Source organism: Pongo pygmaeus, chromosome 19, assembly GCF_028885625.2.
Source record: "Pongo pygmaeus isolate AG05252 chromosome 19, NHGRI_mPonPyg2-v2.0_pri, whole genome shotgun sequence".
Taxonomy (NCBI): Eukaryota; Metazoa; Chordata; class Mammalia; order Primates; family Hominidae; genus Pongo; species Pongo pygmaeus.
Window position 1 is genome coordinate 68,755,948 of NC_072392.2, and position 19,414 is coordinate 68,775,361.

At 55.2% G+C, this 19,414-nt stretch overlaps 1 protein-coding gene across 2 annotated transcripts; it reads right to left on the reverse strand.

Moving 5' to 3' along the window:
* Window positions 1-197: 197 nt before the first annotated feature.
* PDK2 (pyruvate dehydrogenase kinase 2) lies at window positions 198-15,954 on the reverse strand. 2 transcript variants are annotated; one of them, XM_054456443.1, is made up of 11 exons: window positions 15,707-15,954; window positions 13,695-13,836; window positions 5,824-5,895; window positions 5,197-5,381; window positions 4,384-4,473; window positions 4,113-4,190; window positions 3,028-3,104; window positions 2,843-2,941; window positions 2,541-2,648; window positions 1,858-1,971; window positions 198-1,301 (listed from the first exon to the last, which is right to left on the reverse strand). In XM_054456443.1, the coding sequence occupies exons 1-11, from the start codon at window positions 15,822-15,824 to the stop codon at window positions 1,161-1,163; spliced, it is 1,224 nt and encodes a 407-aa protein (XP_054312418.1). In that variant the 5' UTR covers window positions 15,825-15,954; the 3' UTR covers window positions 198-1,160. The 2 variants fall into 2 exon arrangements, with proteins under 2 accessions (XP_054312418.1, XP_054312420.1); XM_054456445.2 differs by lacking the exon at window positions 15,707-15,954 and adding an exon at window positions 14,974-14,993.
* Between the last annotated feature and the right edge of the window lie 3,460 nt (window positions 15,955-19,414).

Below are 19,414 nucleotides of genomic sequence, written 5' to 3' on the forward strand. Positions count from 1 at the left end.
GGCCCTGAGTATGGTGGGACAACAGGTCTGTCACCAGGTGCTGGGCCATCCGGCGTTCTGAACAGATGGCTTTGCCCAGTGTTTTACTCACGGTCCTGAGCTGGGCCGGATGTCCCCAGTGCGTCACAGGGCGCTGCAGTGTGCGTGTGTACGCGCGCACGTGTGGGTCCCCGCCCCCAGGGATGCAGCCAGGCCAGTCTCATTCAGTCTCCTCTTTACTGTGGGTGTGGGTGTCACTGTCACTGCCACAGCCACTGGGAGGGACACACAGCTTTAACCCCCGTGTGCTTAGGGGAAGGGTGGGGGCATTCAGGGTTATAAAACTAACTATTTACAGAGAGGGTCCTAGGGAGAAAGCCACCCTGAGCACACATGTCTGGGCACAGTGGGGGCTGGGGGCTGCAGCTCAGGCAGGACGGACTGGGCTTGTGGAGGAGCGGGTGGGCATGAGCATGGGAGGACATGCTGGGAGGGCTCAGGAGGTGGCACAGACATTGCCAAGGCCACTGCAGGGCCTCAAGCAGCTTGGCTGGATGGCAAGCTCTCGGTCTAACAAGGTTCCTCCACTTTAGGGTTGGGCCCTGTGAGAGCCACCCACTCCGCCACCGACCTTCAAGCCCCGAGTGGAGGGAGAGGCTGCAGGACCAGCCTCATTCCCCACTCACGGGTGTTAACTCCTTTCCCCACTCAGTCCCCAGGTCTGGAGGGCACCCAGCCTCTTCCTAACACTTCAACAGACCAAGGCCAGGGTGCCTTTGTGGGCTGGGGGAATAAGGCAAACGGGACATCCACTTGGAAGGCCTGTGCTGTGGAGGGTGCTGAGGGGGACCCAGTACCCCTGGCAGAAAAGTGACAGCCCTGGTCTCAGAGAGGAGGACTGCCATGGGAAAATGTCTCTGGGACACCTCATCAGGGTGGAGACATCCCCAACCCTCAGGCATCGCCCACAGAGATGGGGAGGCCACCGAGGGGTCTCCACGGAGACGGACTGGCACTTAGGGACCATCACAGACCTGTCACCGCAGTGACTTCCATAGAGACAGAACCTGGTCATCAGGGAGAACCCAACCCCTGCTCCCCCAGGAGGATGGTGAGGGCACCACGGTGGGGGGACCCAGAGGCGGCAGTCCGTCCTCTCAGGTGCAGATGCGCGGCGGCCCTTAGCTGACGCGGTACGTGGACGTGTTCTTGGGCTCCGTGCTGGGCACACACCAGTCGCCGGCCTCCTGGATGGTCTGGTAGTGGCGCCAGGCTGACTTGTTGTAGACAGGCAGGCGCTCCACCGAGTCCGTGGACAGGGCCTGGGGAGTGTCAGGGTCAGCCCCTCCTACCTCCCTGTGCCTCGTCCACTCCTCAGCAGACCACCCCACCCCAGCTCAGCGGCAGCCCAGCTGCCAGACACGGGGGCCTGGAAAGACCACGAAAGGGTGATCCCTCCTGCGTCCCGCTCCTGCCCATTCAAGAAAGCAGCTCCCTCTAAGGGAGGGAGAGGGATGGGGAGGAGGCCGGGCTGTGTGACCCTGAGCAAGTCACCGACTCCGGGCCTCAGTCTTCTCCTCTGAACTGAATGGCAAGACCTAGGGTGTCCCCTTCCTTTTGGGTCTAACAAGTCAAGGGTTCCCAGCACAGGGGTCTTAATCATAGACCACAGACTCCCCTAAATTCCCTGACAAGCTGTGCGTGTCTGGGGGTTGAGGGTTCTTCAGGTTGAGGAACTGTAGCTTTGCTTGGGTTCTCAGAGTCTGGGGCCAGGGAAGGATTGGGGGGATGGAAAGGAAAGCTCGCAGCTGGCCAAGCCTGCCCAGGTCCTATCAGCAAACCTCTTCTCCAGCTGGGCTCTGCGGGAAGGGCCCTCACCTTGAGATAGATGACAGCATCGGTCCCAAAGCCTTCCATGGAGAAGAGCTGCAGGTCTCCCTGGAAGTACTTGGCGTAGAGGCGGGAAATGGGGAGCCCGTAACCAAAGCCAGCCTGCAGCGGGGCAGGAACGCAGTGAGGATGAGGAGGCTGGCAGGGGCCTCCTGGAGCTGCAGGGACTGACGCAGGGAGGGAAGGGTGTGGAGCTGGGGTCACACGGCAGGGGTCCCAGAGCTGGGAGGGGACATGTGGGAGGGGACACTGAGGCAAGAAGTGCGTGTGGGGTGAATGGGGGAATCATGAATGCGGGAGGGAGGCTTGGGCAGGGAGAGGAGTTCCGCTCAGGGGCCAGGAGGTCAGAGCAGGCCCCACGGCTCCTTTGAGTCTCAAGTTCTCTAACAGGGAAGTGCTGACAAGTTGGACAACACCAGGAGAAAGGTAGAAATTGGGGGTTTGGGAGCTACAGAGGAGAGGGAAGATGGGGGAAAGGTGACAGAGAGACATCGACAGGTGAGATCTGTGCAGACTGGGGAGATGTGGGAGGTGCGGGGGCCCAGATTCAAGACAGGTGACTGTCACAGACGGCCACACAGGAGCTGAGTGAGCAGGGAGATAAGGAAGTGAGTGAGGAGGAGAGAAGCCTCCCTCAGGAGGTAGGAGGGGCTGGGGTGAAGCCATCTCACCAGCGGCGTCCCCCCGGTGCCAGGCTGGGGTGTGGGTGCTGTAGAGTACATGTAGCTGAAGAGTCGCTCAATCTTCCTCAAGGGAACACCCCCACCTCGGTCACTCATCTGGGAGAGATGGGACGTGTCAGGGATTCTTTACAGCTCATTTTCCCCACCCCGCCCAATACCCCTGACCTTTTCATGGTCTTCCCCACCCCCAGGATCTGCCCACCATGTAGGAGAAAAGGAGAGCCCGTCTCCTGGCAGGAGGGAAGCCCCCACTACTGCTCCCTGGTCCCCAAGGTCAAAGGGTCACATACCTTGATGGACAGATCTTCCTCACCCAAGGCCACCATGACCTTGATGGGTGGGAGAATGAGGCTGGACTCATGGCTTTCCACAGTCGCCCGCATGGCATTCTGCGGAGGGGCAGAGGTAAGAAATGCATGGGAGAAGCCAGCCCTACTCACGCTCCCCGCAAAGCACCGGCTCCCAGCCTCCTCACCTTGAAGAGCTCAAAGAGCATGTGGTAGAGGTGGGAGGGGACGTAGACCATGTGAATCGGCTGTTTGGAGTTGGCTGCTGCAGGGCAAATCAAGACCAAGGGTCAGGAAACTGCCAGGAGGTCACTGCTCAACCACCTTACCCAAAGGAAGCACCCCCTCCCACAAAGTTCTAACTGAGTACATGGCTGCCCAGTGAGAGACTAAATCCCCAGCCTCCCTTGAGCTGGGGTAGCCGGTGACTCATGGAAGTGATGCATTCAATTCTTGGGCCCTGCTTTCCACACCCCTGTTCCCTTCCTCCAGGCTAGAACTGAATCAGGGGTGGGGAGCCAGCCCTGACCTGTCCAGCAAGGGGCTGGCGAGAGGGAAGCCTCTCTCTTAAGTAAGCCACTGGTATTGGGGTTCTAGGAAAGCAGCCAAGCTGATACACCATCTAACATGCCCTCCTCCCCACCCCTGTTGAGTTACCCCATTTTATTTCCTTCCTGTCACTTGTCATGATCTGAGATGGTCTTGTTTATTTACTTGCTAATTGGCTGAAGGCCCCATTCCGCAATCTCCCTAGCACCAAAAATGTAAGGTCCATGAGAACGGGGACCATTTCTGTCTGGCTTACTCTTTCATTCATTCATTCACTCAATTTCTTATTTGTTTGAGATGAAGTCTCGCTCTGTCACCCAGGCTGGAGTGCAGTGGTATGATCTCAGCTCACTGCAGTCTCAGCCTCCCGGGTTCAAGTGATTCTCCTGTCTCAGCCTTCCAAGTAGCTGGGATTATAAGCATGTGCCATCATGCCCGGCTAATTTTTGTATTTTTAGTAGAGACAGGGTTTCACCATGTTGCCCAGGCTGGTCTCAAACTCCTGACCTCAAGTGATTGGCCTGCCTTAGCCTCCCAAAGTGCTGAGATTACAGGTGTGAGCCACTGTGCCCAGCACAAATATTTATCAAATGAATTTATAATACAATAATAACTCTGCTTCTCCCCTGTCTAGAAAACAGTCCATCTCCCGACTCCCTGTCTCACCTTGCCCTGCCGTGTCCCCAGCCCCAAGACAGACACACACACAGCCCCGCTCACTCACCATTGATCTCCTGGATCTCCAGGTCAGGTGAGGCCATGTAATACTTGTCACATAGGAGCTTAGCCATGTCATAGGCATCTGAGAGAAGATGGGGTCATTCAGGGTATGGGTGGCCCACCCAGCAGGCAGTCCTCTTGACATTGACACTGGGGACCACCAGCATTAAACTCATGGCACCCCTTACTGAGGAACGAGTCACCCTCTGGCCAGGTTAAGATTGGAGGGGTCCCTGGGGCTCCTCTGCGGGCCAGGCACCGTGGGAATGGCTCACCTTTGACCACCTCAGAGACGTTGCAGTTGGGGTCGATGCTGCCGATGTGTTTGGGATGGGCTGGGTTGGTGCTGCCGTCAAAGATGAGGGCTGCAGGCAGGAAGGGAGGGTGCTGTTGGCTGGGCTGCAGTCTGTCCCAGCGCTCCCTCTTCCCCCGGGCTCTCCTCCTCTCTCTACTTTCACCTCCAATGCCTCTGTAGGCTCCAGTCCTAAAGCTGCCCCGCTCCCCTGCTTCTGTCCTCCCTTCCCTGACTCCTGACCCCTCCAGCCTTGGCTTAGGCCGTTTTTAAACCTTCACAAACCTGAAACAGACGTCTTTTCAGAGGTCTCTCCCCACATCACATCTCCACATTGCATTTATTCTTTTCTTTGACTATAACATTCTAAGATAACTCTTACCACCTTGCTTTGGAAATTATTTGAGCATGAGGAACTTGTTTAATTTATGACTGGCTACAACTTCTCAAAAATCATAGTGAATCCTCCTGGAATAAGAAACTCTAAACAACAAATTGTTTTTGAACATAATGAGAGTTTTTATAAATACTAAACATTCTTTTAAAGATGTAAAAGACATAATTTTACATTTTGCAAACATTGAAAACAAAACGTTTTTGAAATGGAAAATGAATGAGAAAGAAAAATGTTATTTTTCCATGTCGGAGCCATTAACTCCATAGTTACTGGAGTAACTATTCAAAGACTCCCTTTGTGGGGCTCTGAAGAGTGGTCTAGGTCCCCTCAGCAGCCCGGCCCTCAGCCCCAGCACCGCTCCCCAATTGCCCGCCCCCTGCCGCCGTGGTCGGCACCCACTGTGCTGGTTGATGAGCATGCGGATGGAGATGCGGCTGAGGTAGAAGCGGTCTAGGAAGTACTGGATGTTCTGGTTGGAGACGGGGTCATCGCCATAGGTGTCCTTGTACTCAAGCACACCTTGTGCCATGGTGGGTACCACATCATTGTGCCGGTTCCGGATGGTGACCAGGGCGTCAGTGAACCTGTGGGGCAGGGCAGGTGTTCACATGGGACACCCCCAGACTCTCCTCCGCTTCTAACTCCCCTCTCCACGGTGTCTTCACCCGCTCTACCCTTCCCAATCCGATGGACTCCCAATGCCCTCCCTGCTCCTCCCAAAGCCCGTTCTGATGTTTTAGCTGCCTGCCGGCAGGCTTCCCACTTAAAAGCCCGGAGTTCTCATCCTCCCCAGGGCAGGGCCTGGGTCTTGCCCACCGGGCTCAGGGAACAGTGAGAATGGAGTCCATGTCTCTCCCATCAAACTTGGGGCTCCCTGAAGCAGAGTCTGTCTCCCCCCTCAGACTGGATGTTCCTGAAGGCAGGGGTCTTTTCTTCCATCCTGCTGTACTTCTGCCCCAGGGGCTGCAACCCCAGATGCCCCTGGCCAACACCTGCCTTCCTGCCCCACCCAGGGCCCCCACTCACTGGCTCAGGGTGCGATGGTCCTCGGGATCCTTGTCCAGGAACTCCATGATGTCCAGGAGGCTCTGGACATACCTGTGCGGGGGCGGGAGGGGACACAGCCTCAGCTTCAGGCGGCGAGCCCCTCCTCACCCACTTCAGCTGGGCCTTGCTCTTGTCCTGCTCCTACGCGGGCCCCACACAGAGCTGCCGACAAGCCGCCTCACTATTTTTCTCCATCCATTTCATTTGTATGTGAGTCTCCCTGACAACCCAGTCAGTTATGCAAGAAAACTTCAAATTTGCTGGTCCCCCGTTTAGCACCTTTGCTTTGGAATCCTAGAATAGTCCTCTCAGAAGGGGCTTGGAGATGATCCCATCCAAGAGGCCTCACAGATCAGGAGACTGAGGCTGAGATGGGGCAGGGAGATTGGACCTAGCGCCTGCAGTGGGGGAAGGCAGGGAGGTGCATCAACTTCTCTGAGCCCCAGCGTGGAAACAGCTCCTAATGTTTCTCCCCCCAGGGTGTTGTTGCATCCAGTGGGCACAATGGCAGAGGGGCCAGCACAGGGCCTCCCAGGCCTCCCAGAGTGACCCCTGACAGAGTGGCCAGCACAGGGCCTCCCAGAATGATCCCTGAGCTGGGGTGCCCTGGGCCAAGCACCTGCCTAGGCAATTGGATTCTAAAATGGCAGGTGGGAAGGACCCAAAGGTGGGGTGGGTGTGCCTTGTTCTGTCCCCAGGTGGGGCTGGGGCCCATGGAGAGTCCAGAGAAGCTCACTCTACTGCAAAAGGCCAGGTAACAGTGGGTGATGCCCTGCCGCCCCTCCCATCTACAGGCCTGATGGGGAGGCCAGTTTTCCCTGGGCTAGGAGAAGAGCTTGATGCTCTAAAAGGAGCATCAAGAATTCCTGAACTCAGCCAGGTGTGGTGGCTCACACCTGTAATCCCAGCACTCTGGGAGGCTGAGGTGGGCGAATCACCTGAGGTCAGGAGTTCAAGACGAGCCTGGCCAACATGGCGAAAACCTGTCTCTACTAAAAATGCAAAAATTAGCTGGGCATGGTGGCGCATGCCTATAATCCCAGCTACTCGGGAGGCTGAGGTAGGAGAATCGCTTGAACTTGGGAGGCAATGGTTGCAGTGAGCTGAGATCGCTCTATTGCACTCCAGCCTGGGTGACAGAGCGAGACTCCGTCCCCCCAAAAAAGAAGCCCTGAACTTGCAGCAGGCCTCCTTCTGCAAGGGAGTCAGGCCCACCTGTGGTGGCAGATGGTACCAAGCTGGAGCCACTGTGCCCCATGCCCTGGGAAGCCATGACCTATTTCCCTGCTAACGTGCCCAGTATGTGGCTTGTTCCTTTGGGGAAGGCAGGAAGAGGCTCTCTCTGTAGAAACACTTATAACCAGGAGGAAGGGGGGGCTACCTAGAGCCCTGCAGCACCAAGGGCCCCAGGGGCCCAACAGTGTTTCTAGAAAAGGCCCCTCCACACGAGGACTCATTCCATGTCCACAGTGCTCTGACCTTCACTGTAACCTGTAACAGGTAGACAGGCAGGAATCAGCCCCATGCACAGCCTCCCCCAGGGAGGCGTGAGCAGCCCCATAGCTAGTAAGTGGGATGATGAAGCCCCTGAGTCTCCAGCGCTCTTGCCACTCCAGAGTGCTGATTCTGCTTGACTCTCACCTCCACACTTCTGTTCACACAGTGCGCTCTGCTAGGAATGCCCTTCCCCTTAAACCTAGCAATTGCTGCTCTTCTCGCTCTTGCCTGATAGAGAACAGAGTGAAAGAACGAGCTCTGGACCCAGACCTGGCTCTTTAAGCACTTGGAGCTGTGTGGCCCTGGGTAAGTCACGGAACCTCTCTGGACCTGAGTTTGCTCATTAGGAAAATGGGGATTGTTATACCTATTTATTACTGCTTTGTGGTGAGAATTCCATGTGATGATTAGCACAGTGCCTAGCACATAGTGAGCACTCTCTAAATGCTTGCTCTTATTATGGCTGGTGGCTCAAACATTGTCAACAGCTGCGTGCATCCTCTGAGCCCCGAGGCAGCATCTCATACTCTCCCACTGCTTGTAGGCTCTGAATCACAGCACGTTTGAGCCCCTATGCCCTGGGGACCTGCCCCACTGCCACAGGAAGGGGGCTGTTTCAGGCCCAGAGCTCACTGCCCACCCCTCCCTACCCAGAGCTCTGCACAGAGCCCAGGAGGAGCTGTGGCTGCTGATGGGGCTGGGGGCCCTGACAGCAGAAAAGATCAGCCTTTCTCTCAGCCCTCACCACCATCCCTGCCACCCCAGCAGACGATCAGGCTGGCACTCCTAAGACCTCACCTGTCTCCCTGGAGAATAACATAGCGACCACTAACACACACTTGTGCCGAGTCCCACACAGGGTCTCTCATCTGCCAACAGCCTTGATGAGCACAAGGTATTTCCCTCTTTTTGCAGACAACGAGACCAGCACTGAGAGGTTAGTGATATGCCCCAGGCCACACAGTAAGCAGCAGGCTGGGATTCAAACCTAGCTCTCGCAGACTCCAAGTCTACACCACGTGGCCAACGGCCGACACCGGCCCTGATGGTGATGCCGCTGCTGATGGTGATGGTGGCATTTACTGGGTACCAATGGCCAGGTCCACCCTGTGCTTCCATCCTGCCCCACTTTCACCTCCGCAAGAACCCTGGAGGTGGGCGCTACTGCTGGACCCATTTTACAGACGAGGAAGTTAACACGCAGAGCTGAGATCCTCTCTCCCAGGTCTGTGTGGCTCCGAATCCCTTGCTCCCTAAACGCACCCAAAATAGACCTTCATGCTCATATGATTCTCAGGGGAGAGAGGGCCCGCGCACAGGCAGTGCTAGGGGCAGGTGGAGAGAGGAGGGGGAGGAGACCCACTGCAGAGTGGGGCCTGGGACCCCTTCCCAGGGGGCAAGTGGGGATGAAGCGGGTGGGAGCTGGGAGGCTAAGCCACTTCCTGACTGTGCTGGGCAGCGGGTGGGGGTGGGCACGGTCAAAGTCCCAGTCTCACTTAGGGAGAGTGCCCCAGCTGCTGGCACCACCCCTTTTGTGGCTGCTCAACAACCCTAGAGGGCAGAAATGGGGCCTGGTCACGTGGCCACTGAAGTGGAGCAAAGGGCACTGGCATGGAGTGACAGCAGGCAGCGCCTGCCAGCCTCCCTCACAGGGCCAGGGCTCCTCCAGGGCAGGGGGCCCGGGCTACTTTTGGAAGGGAGGGGAGAGGATGAAGATTTTCCCAGAGGTCCCTGGCCTTGCCCTGAAGCCCCTCAGGGGCCTGGTGCACCAAATGTCACCCTTGGGCCGGTTCTTGGTCCTAAGAAGAGAGACTGGGGACGAGTGGTGCTGGCCTCTGGGCTGCCCACCCCTTGCAGGCCAGAGAGAGAACTGGGCTTATATAAGAGAGGCCTGAAGCAGTGGTGCAGTGACAGACAGGCACCGACATGCGGGAGAGGCATTGCCCCCACCCCTCCCTGGGACCTGCGGGAAGGCTGGGGTCTCTGGGCCTGCTGACCTCTGCAGTAATCAAGGCCCCCAGGAGTCCCTTGGTGAGACCCGGAGCTCCCAAGCCCAGCCCAAGGTAATGTGGAGATCCACCCAAACCCTGCTTTCCAGGGCTCCAGAGCCAGTCCAGAGCCCCAGGATTGGGAAGGAGGAGGGGTGGGAGGCAGGCAGAAGCCAGGGGGCTTGCTGAGAGTGTGGGGCTGAGAATGGGCGGTGTGGGAGGAGGGCCCTGCAGCCCTGCGTGGGAGCAGAGTGGGTGCTGAGCCAGCAGTGGAGTATGTGTAATTGCATGCATGTGGCATGCGCGTGCCTGTGGGTGTGTGCGAGGGTGTGCCCTGTGCACTCGTATCCACAGCTGCTGGAGAGCAGGGTGTAAACAAGGCAAAGGCTGGGAAGGAGGGTACTTGCTGCACTTGGGGGAGAGATGGTGGTGTCCCGCTTCCGGAGCCTCTGAGCCAGGCAGCTTTGGGTTCCGCTGCTGATTATGCCCTAAAGAGGCCACCAAGTCCCTCAGGTCTCCATCTGCAAAATGGGGTTCAGGGGAGTAAACACCTCATGGGCCTGGGTGTATAGAAAAGGAGATGATGCCTCGAGTACATGCGCAGTAAGTGGTCGGTCCTGCTCCGGTCATGCAAGGAGCGGCTGACGGGTTTGGAGAGCTCGTGGGGCTTTAGCAGGTCCTGGGCACCCAAGTCACACCCCCTGTGTGGGGTCCACACACCTTGCTGACGGGCAAGGGAGGTTTGTGCGAAGGTGCCGGCCATCTTGCCTCCCACCTACAGCCCCCACAAAGAGCCTGTTAGTGACAGCAGTGAGTCATTGTCATTTGATTCTACTCTGCAGCTCCTGCTTAACCCTGCATTTTCTGGAAGCACATCCTCACAGACTCCATGCCTGGAGAGGGGCCGGGGTTGTCCCTTTCTGTCTCTAACAACACTGGCTGTCAACAATTTTGTAAAGTGAGTTCTGCTCTCCCACAGACTTGCACCATGAACTTGGAAATCTCTGACTCCACATCACTGCCCAGAGCGCAGGCTCCCTCCTTTCCCTTCAAGAATCCAGTCTCCAAATCCAACAGCTGGGTTCGAATCCCAACTCCACCACCTAGTCCCTGAGTGATCTCAGATAAGGTTCTTCACCTCTCTGAACCTCAGTTTCTCATCTAGAAAATGGGATGATAGCAAGGACTACCTCTTAAGGTTGTGAAGATGAAATGAGTTAATATGCGTAGACACTTAGGACAGCTCCTGGGACACAGCCAGCCTTTGGAGGTGTTTGCTTTTGTTATTATCATGATTTATTACTACCTTGCCCAAGATGCCATACCACAATTACATCCTCTGTGGGCTGGAGGTGTTGCTGCCCGGCAGCCTGGGGACATGGCTTGTACTGGTAGAGTTCTGCACACTTTTCACATCTAGTGCTGGCCTCTGGCCCTTACAAACACAATGGGTCTCCATTTTACACATGAGGAAGCTGAGGCTCAGAGATGCCATGTGCCTTGCCCAGGATGAAGCTTCAAAGTCACACATGCTGAGGCCAAACCTGGGACTTTCCCTCCCCATCCAGTCTCCATCAAAACAGGGCCCACTATCACAAGTCTGTCGAGTTGAAATAATGTATCAGGTTTATTTAGAACCAGGAATTCTCACCTTGCCCACAGCGACTCTGCCTAGAACCTCTCCCCAGCTGAGGCGAAACTCCATTTCTATGACCACAGATGAACCATGACCACTAATAACTGCATCTGCCGAGGGCTCTTGTGTTTTCCAGAAAGGAGGGTTTGCTCCTTACTCATCAGACTCAGGCTAGAGGCCCTCTTGCCAAGCTCCCTGGTAAAGTCTCCCCCCTCCTCTCAGGCACCTAGAACCTGCCCACCTCCATCATTCCAGCTGGCAGGCTGTTGCTCCTGGAGAAAGAGGTCTCCACTCTCTTACAGGCAGCCACCTCAACCCTGTCGGGAAGTCCTTCTTGTCCTCACACCTCAAGTCTCTCTTGCTGTAGCCAATGCTCATTCTCTCTGGAAACATTCTTGGCAGGCCGTCTCTTCAGTGTGTTGGGATGCTTTAACAATCCCTCAGCCTGCTCTCCTCTAAGCTGAATCTTTCTTTCTTTCTTTCTTTTTTTTTTTTTTGAGACGGAGTCTCGCTCTGTCACCCAGGCTGGAGTGCAGTGGCGCGATCTCAGCTCACTGCGAGCTCCGCCTCCCGGGTTCATGCCATTCTCCTGCCTCAGCCTCCCGAGTAGCTGGGACTACAGGTGCCCGCCACCGCGCCCAGCTAATTTTTTATATTTTTAGCAGAGACGGAGTTTCACCATGTTAGCCATGATGGTCTCGATCTCCTGACCTTGTGATCCACCCGCCTCAGCCTCCCAAAGTGCTGGGATTACAGGCATGAGCCACCGCGCCCGGCCTAAGCTGAATCCTTCATTGAGGAAGTGTTCTCTCTTGTCTAACTTCATTCCCTCCTGCTGTTACTTGACGTTACTTGCAAGCTTTGCGGAAGAATAAGTCAGGCCAATCTCTTATCTGTGTCACTGAGTTTCAGGAAGGGACTCTGCAGGGGCCCCTGGGGGAGTCATGGGAAGCTCAGCAGCCCTGTGCCCTCCTCCTGCATCCCTCAGCTCTCCCAGGAACACGGTGTCCAGGGAGGGGCCTGAGAAGTCCTGCCCTGGAGTCAGGGACCAGGTGGAGAGGCAGCCAGGTCAGGCAGCCGGATACAGCCGGAGGAGTGCCAGGGAGAACAGATGGTACCTCTGTCTCCTTCCCACCACTCCACACCACCCACGGTGGGAAGTGTTGGTTGGCTCAGAGGTCCTGGACCTCCGAGAGGCAGGGCACAGCAAGGGGTGACCTGCTTGGGCTCCATGGAAATCCATGGAGGCTCTGTGCCTCATGCCTCCACCCCTTCTTCACAGCCCACACTAACAGCACAATCTCCAGAAAGTCAGTTTTCAGCTACCTTAGCCAGGCCCCTTCCTGTCTCCACACCTTTGCCCCGGCTATTCCTTTAGCCTGGAATGCCCTTCCCTTCCTTTTAGCTCTCAGCTTGCCTAGGCACCCTGTAAGGTCCAGTGACAGGTCACCTCCTCTGCATGTCCATAGCAACTGCCCCACAACGTGTCGTTCAACCAACATTCATGGTGCACCCACTACACCCCTAGCCTTGTGTGTACAACACTGCCCCTCACCGTATCTCATTTAATTAGAATAAGCCCCATATCCACAGGTCCGTGCATAGAAAACAGAGCTGGAAAGGCACCACTACATCTGACGAAACTGAACTGTGTTCGGTTAGGGGGTGGAGGGGAGTGGTTGGCATTTTCTTCTATCTACTATTTTGCATTTTCCAAGTGTCAAGTGAACCTGTTATACTTCCACAATGAGGGAAAAATATCAATGTTCTTTTAAAATAATGTTTGGATTCCTAATTTAAATAAAACGAACTCTTTGGCAGCTCCCTGCTCCTAGCACTATGCTGGACTCAGTTCACCCTGTCTGGGTGAGTATTATTTTTCCCTCGAGATCACAGGCCTCTGAGGGCAGCTGCTGTGACTTCGCATGGCTTTGGGCTCAGAGTACATGTGGGCACATGCTCCTGAGTCTACAAGGAAATCACAACTATATCATACTGCAAGTCCAAAAGAACCAGCCCAAGATTTCTGCAAGGGTGCCACCAAAGTCAATGAGGATTAGCTATTTACATGCCCAGTGACAAGGGACACCCTTGTTTATTCTTCACGTGACTAGCCTTTGGCTAATTTCACCCAGTTACTTAACTTGAGTTCTTGAGTGAACTCTGCTGAGCCTTTCCCTCTGTTCCTGCTGCAGTGCGCAATAAACGTTTGGTCTTTGCCTCTCCAAAGCTCTTCGGGAAGGTACTGTGCCATCTTTGTGTGTATCTGAGTATTTTCCAACATCCAAAACAGTCTGTCTTGCAGCTTGGGTTATGTAATTTATTTGAAAACTTGCTTCTTGTTTCTGCTTCCCAAAAAGTTACCCCCAAATAAATACTGCCTAACAGCTACTGGAGTTCCAGGTCTGGGCTGCTGGCTAATGCTGACATCAGCCTGACTTGGGGTTTTGGCTGTGAAAACCATGCTTTCCTGGGTGGATCCTGTGTTTCCAGAGAAAGGTGGGTGGTAAGAAGAGGGCTAGACACAGAGACTAGGAGCTTGACCTCAGTGCTGCTCTGGCCTCGGATTCCCATGTGACCCTAGGCAACTCCAAGCTCTTGGGGCTTTGGTGTCTCCTGTCTGTCCCCACCCCACCCTCAAGGCTGCTAAAAGCTTGGAGACTCCATCCCTGAGCCCAGGGACACTGGCGATGGAGTGGGAGGTGCAGGGACTGAGCCAGGGGTCTCACCAGCTCTGCACCAGCTGCACAGAGGGTGTGCTCAGCACCCGGTCAGGAAGCAGGTTGATCTCTTTCATGATGTTGGCCAGGCGCACAGGCAGCTCCTGCCTGAGGAAGGTGAAGGAGGTTTTCTCACAGGCATTGCTGGATCCTGGCAGGAGAAAGAGGGGTGAGCCACACAGCCACAGACTATGAAAGCCAAAAGATGTCTCGGCCAGGTCAGCTAAACCCTTCATTAACTGGAGGCTCAGAGAGCAAGTGACCTGCCCAGGGCACACAGCAAGGCTCCCCATCCCCTGCAGGGCTCAAACACCTACACCCCATGCCTAACACTTCAGGGGGTAGCATCCTCTCCTCATCCCCAGCTGAACCCTGCTTGCCTTTAACCACAGTGGACGGGGCCACTCCTGGGCCCATTTGGAGCTGCCTCTGGCCTCAGTCACCTCACTTCTCTTTCCTTCCCTCCCAGCACACTCACTTTGAGGGGCTGATCCCAAGGGGGCAAAGGAGCCTGGGAAACCCGTCCCTACCTAGGACTGGGCTCTGGCTGAGGGGGGCTATGGCTAGACCACCACTGCAGGCTCCTAGTGTTGTCTCTGGCCAGCCCACCTCACCCAGCCTGGCCTGAATGCCCATGTAGGGCTGCTGTGTCTTAATGCCCATCTGTGGGGCAAACAGGCCCGAGAACAGGAGTCCAAATGCCTCGGTCCTTGTCTGGCGTCAAGATGGAGAGGGTGGGGGACCGAATACGGCCTTGGCCCAGGGTCAGGGGCCCTGGGTTCCAGTCCATCAGGCTCTGCTTCCAACTCTGTCACCCAGACCATGCCATTATCCTTTTGAAGGTCTCAGTTTCCCCCATAGTACTACAAGTTGACCAAACTGTACTGTGAGCCCCCCACAGCTGTGACGTTTCTGTAATTAGGGTGCAGTTTGTGGGGACAGCTGCTGGGGGCTAGGGGTGGGCCCAGGAGGCTTTCCTACCTGGGGGAGGTTCAAGACTCAGACAGGGCAAGGGTGCAGGCAGACAAGTTCTGAGGAACAGGTGCCTTATGTCTCGGCTGCCACCTCCCGGTTCCCGCCCCATCATTGACGCAGCTGCAACCCAAGCTAGGCACTATTGACTCAACTCTTGAGAGACTGCCCCCCACCCCCAGTCCCCAGCTGGCACCATGGAAATACCACACAGACAGACAGGGCCCACACAATGCCCATTTCAGCCGCCACGTTGGCACAGCCTCCCTCCTGCCCCAGGGCCACCCCCAGGATGCTGGTAGTGGGTGATCCTGACCTAGCAGCCCTGGGGCAGCCAAGGGAGGTATAGGCGGCTTGACTCCACATCACGGTGCCTGGGGCCCCTGCCCAGCTGGGGAAAGGCTGCCAGGCCGGAACAGATTTGATCTTCAAGTGTCCTTGCCCACTGGGGCAGCTAGGGTCCAGCTCCTTCTGTGGGTGGACATCTACCAGTCAGGGCACTCTTCCCCAATGGCATCTTCTGAAAGAGCCCCCTTCCCCAACTGCCCCTGGCTTAATCTCACCCTCTGCCCAGGGGTGTCTGACCCTTCATGCCCAGTCCAGGTCTCTCTCCAGATGGCTGCACCTCTCAACCCTGCCTCCTCACTCCCACCAGCAGACCCCCGGTTTCCTCTGGTGGGAGGAGGGGCCCCTACTCCTCCAGTCATGAGGACAACTCCCATTAACCCTTTAGCGTCTGGATACCACCCTACTCCCTTCCTGCAGTAACATCACAGCTTCACTGCCCCTTACTCTTCAAGACCCCTCATGAGGCCCAGGAAGAAACCTCGGGACCGTCCTTGTAAATGCCCCCCATTCCCATCAACAGCCCCATCGAGAGGCCCCGGCCGGTTCCTGCTTCCCCATTAACTCTTTCCTGCCTGTACCCTTCCAAACAACCCTTCTCTGTCACTCGGGGCCTTTCTTCTCCTCCGTCCCCCTAGCCCCCGGCTGCCCCTCCCAGCGCCTCGCGGGCCTCCGCTGCCAGCCGCCTCCCGCCCACTCCGTACCGAAGTCCAGAAACTGCTTCATGGACAGCGGGGACGGGGAGAACTTGCTGAAGTGCTCTATGTACTTGGGCGCCCCTGCCAGGGACGCATTCTTCAGCAGCGCCCAGACCCAGCGCATGGCTGCGGCGGCCGCGACTCGGGTTGTGGTCCCCGCGCGGGCAGCGCTCGCGCACCGTTCGGCCCAGCGACGCGGTTCGGCCACCTCCTCCCTACCCTTGCCCTGGCGGGCATTCCAACGCCCAGCCAATCGGCTCGTCGTGGCGCCTCGACGTCGCCAATGGCCACTCACAAACAACTCCGGGCGAACCAATAGCCTTCCGCCCCGGCACGTGGCTTCCCCGCGGACCCGCCCCCTTAACCCACGCTTTGCCGGGGCGGCCTGTTGTTTTGGGGAGGCCGCGCCGAGATCCCACCTCCCCCGTGTTCACTCCTCCCTTTCCTCCCCGGGTCGAAGCCCGGGTTAACCCCTTCCTTCCCAGAGCCCCGCCAGCCCTTTCGCTTCCTCTTCCACCCCTGCCTTTCCCTTGCTACCCCCTCGCATCTCCTTCATCTGCAGGCTCCTTTTAACCCTTCCTTTCCAGAGTTGTCTAGGTAGCTTTCAACCAATCCCTTTTCTCCAACTCAAAGGTACCTGTTTCACCTGTCGTGATCTTTACCTATCCTCCCTTAACGGGTCTTGGGGATTCCCAGTCCGGATGACAGTGACCCAGACTGCGAATATTTGCAAAATTTGGAACCAGGGTGCAAGGCTATACGAATCCGTCCCGTATATGTGCAGCCCACCCTCTTCCACAAAGGTCCAAGCGGCTCAGGAAAAGGCGGAGTTTGCTTTTCCAATTGAAAAACATCCAGAGTAAAAACCATCACTACTAGTGGCGGTGGAGGCAGCAGCTATCGTCCATGCCAGTTAACACTTTCATTTTATTATATAGCTCATCTGACCGAACTTAAAGCCTTGGACATCTAGCGCGACCACCTGAGAAAGCCACCTCCTTCGCACCGGGCTTCCTTAGAGTAAGATCCCAGGAGGTGAAGTGTCTCTGGGAGGCCCGGAGCCCGTCCTTCATCAGCAGCCCCGCTTCTCTTGGAGAAAATATGATGCGCCCTCTTGTGGCCGAACATGGTATCTCCCATCGTGGGCTTAGGGCCCGACCCGCCACTTTGATGCTTTCTTTGCCCGGTGACATTAGCCTAATACGTGTTAGGCTTTATGCTGGGAACAGGGAACACAGACAGGATCAAGAAATGGCCTTTTTCCTCGATGATTTCATTTCTAAGTTTCAGAGATAGCTATATAAGTAAATAATTAGCTATAACTGAATGTGATTGTAATACAGACCTCACAGAGCAAAGCTTCACAAATGGAAGGGCCTCTTAGCTGGATGAATAATAAGCTATATGCCAGGCACTGTTTGCAGACATTATCTCATTTAATTCTCTATTTTATTATTCTTAGCCTCATTTCATAGATAAGAAAACCGAGACTCAGGGATCATTCTCAACTGCAAATCTGACCTTATTACTTCCTTGTTCACAGCCTTTCGATGGGCTATTTTTTTTTTTTTTTTTTTGAGATGGAGTCTCACTCTGTCGTCCAAGCTGGAGTGCAGTGGCACAACCTTGGCTCACTGCAAACTCCTCCTCCCAGGTTCAAGCGATTCTCCTGTCTCAGCCTTCCAAGTAGCTGGGATAACAGGCATGTACTACCATGCCTGGCTAATTTTTGTAATTTTAGTAGAGACAGGGTTTCACCATGTTGGCCAGGCTGGTCTCGAATTCTTGACCTCAAGTGATCTGCCCACCTCAACCTCCCAAAGTGCAGGGATTACAGGTATGAGGCACTGTGCTAGGCCATCAATGGCTCTCTTCTTCTTACTGGAGCCTTTCCAGTTGTCACACAATCGACTTTTGCTTAATTCTCCAGACTCCTCTCTCTACATTCCCCCACGCAGCCCCCAGCCATACCTGTCTGCTGCCTTGAACCAGCCTCTAATCTCGAAGCCACTGCAAATGCATCTCTTCTGTCTGGATCATTCTTTCTTCCCAGCTTCACCTGCCCATTCTTCAGGTCTCAGCTGCTTAGTCATCCCTTCCTCCTGGAAGCCCTCCTTGATCCTACCAAGCTGGGTTATAGGCTCCCTTCAAGGGCTCCTTAGATCTCCTGATCTTAGCAAATATTCGCAGTCTGGGTCACTGTCATCCAGACTGGGAACCCACAAGAGCCCTTAAGAGAGGACAAGGAAAGATCAGGACACATGAAACAGGTACCTTTTCGAGGAAAGGGATTAGCTGAAAACTACCTGGACAAATCCAGGAAGGAGGGGTTAAAAGGAGCTGATGGTAGCTCTTATCAATTGAGTGAAAATTGTTTGCCAACTGATCTGTTTTCCTGCTAGACTTTAAGCTCCATGAGGGCAGGGCAGGGGTTGTATCTGTCTTATTCACTGCCCTATCTCTAGCATCAGGCAGTACTCAGCACGTAGTAGGGACGACAGGGTGAAAAAGAAGACAGGGCGAGCAGGGGAGAATACCACAGAGATATTCCAGAGAACCACCAAACATCCACTGGGCTAGCAATTAGGACGTGATTGATGATGCTGGTGAGTGCAGTTTTCAAGTGCACAGAAGAATATATAGAATATTATGTACAAAAAACCTGGCCCTCACTTTGGGAGGCTGAAGTAGGAGGATTGCTTGAGCCCAGGAGTTCGAGACCAGCCTGGGCAGCATAGCAAGATCTTGTCTCTACAAAAAATGTAAAATTAGCTGAGTGTGGTTGCATGTACCTATAGTCCCAGCTACTTGGGAGGCTGAAGTAGGAAGATTGCTTGAGCCCCAGAGGTCAAGGCTGCAGTGAGCCAGAGCCATGACTGTGCCATGGCACTCCAATCTGGGTGACTGACTGAGACCCAGTCTCAAAAAAAAGCCTATTTCTGTGCCTAGCAATAAATGGTAGCTATTGCTGTTATTGTCAAAATTAAAGTAACAAGGAAAAGGCCATGGCCTCTAAGGCTAGGTGTAGGAGAGGGAAAGAGATTTCCCATGACCCTCACCTTAGGCTGGACTTCCGTAATGTGGGCTCTGAGCTTGGATAAGAACTCTTTCTGCAGAGCCTGCTGCAGGGTGCTAACAGCAGTGGTGTGATGTGGTACATCGTAGTCAAGTTTGGTTAGGTGATGCCGAGGTAAACCGCACCCCCACCGATTCCCAAATCTCCCACTATATGTACAATGTGGGTTGGTGGGGGGACTCTCCAAGGAGCTCAAGAAACTTGGCATCGCAGAGGGTTCTTTTACAGTGGGCATTGCTACATCTCTGCCAGTTATGTTTCTTTCATAATATGTAGCTTACGCTAGTTCTGAAAATGACTTATCCTCGTGTGTGTGTGTGTGTGTGTGTGTGTGTGTGTGTGTGTGTGTGTGTGTGGTCTTCCTCAAGCAGTGGCTCACAGGAGACTGGGGGGTCTGTGAAACTGGCCAGAGGGATGTGTAAACACCCCTGTCTTAAGCAGGAAGTGGCTGTTAAGGACAAGATTGGGCCGAGCTTTGACAACCCACACGTGTTATGCCCGAAGAACTGGATCCCAGATTCTAGAAAATAAAGTGTGGTCTCCACTCACTGGGTTCTGAGAGCTTGGCAGCTCTGGGTAGGGGCTAGGGTTTTCCTTGGGAAAGTGGACATTCCATTGTCAGCCACCCTGGGAAGGGG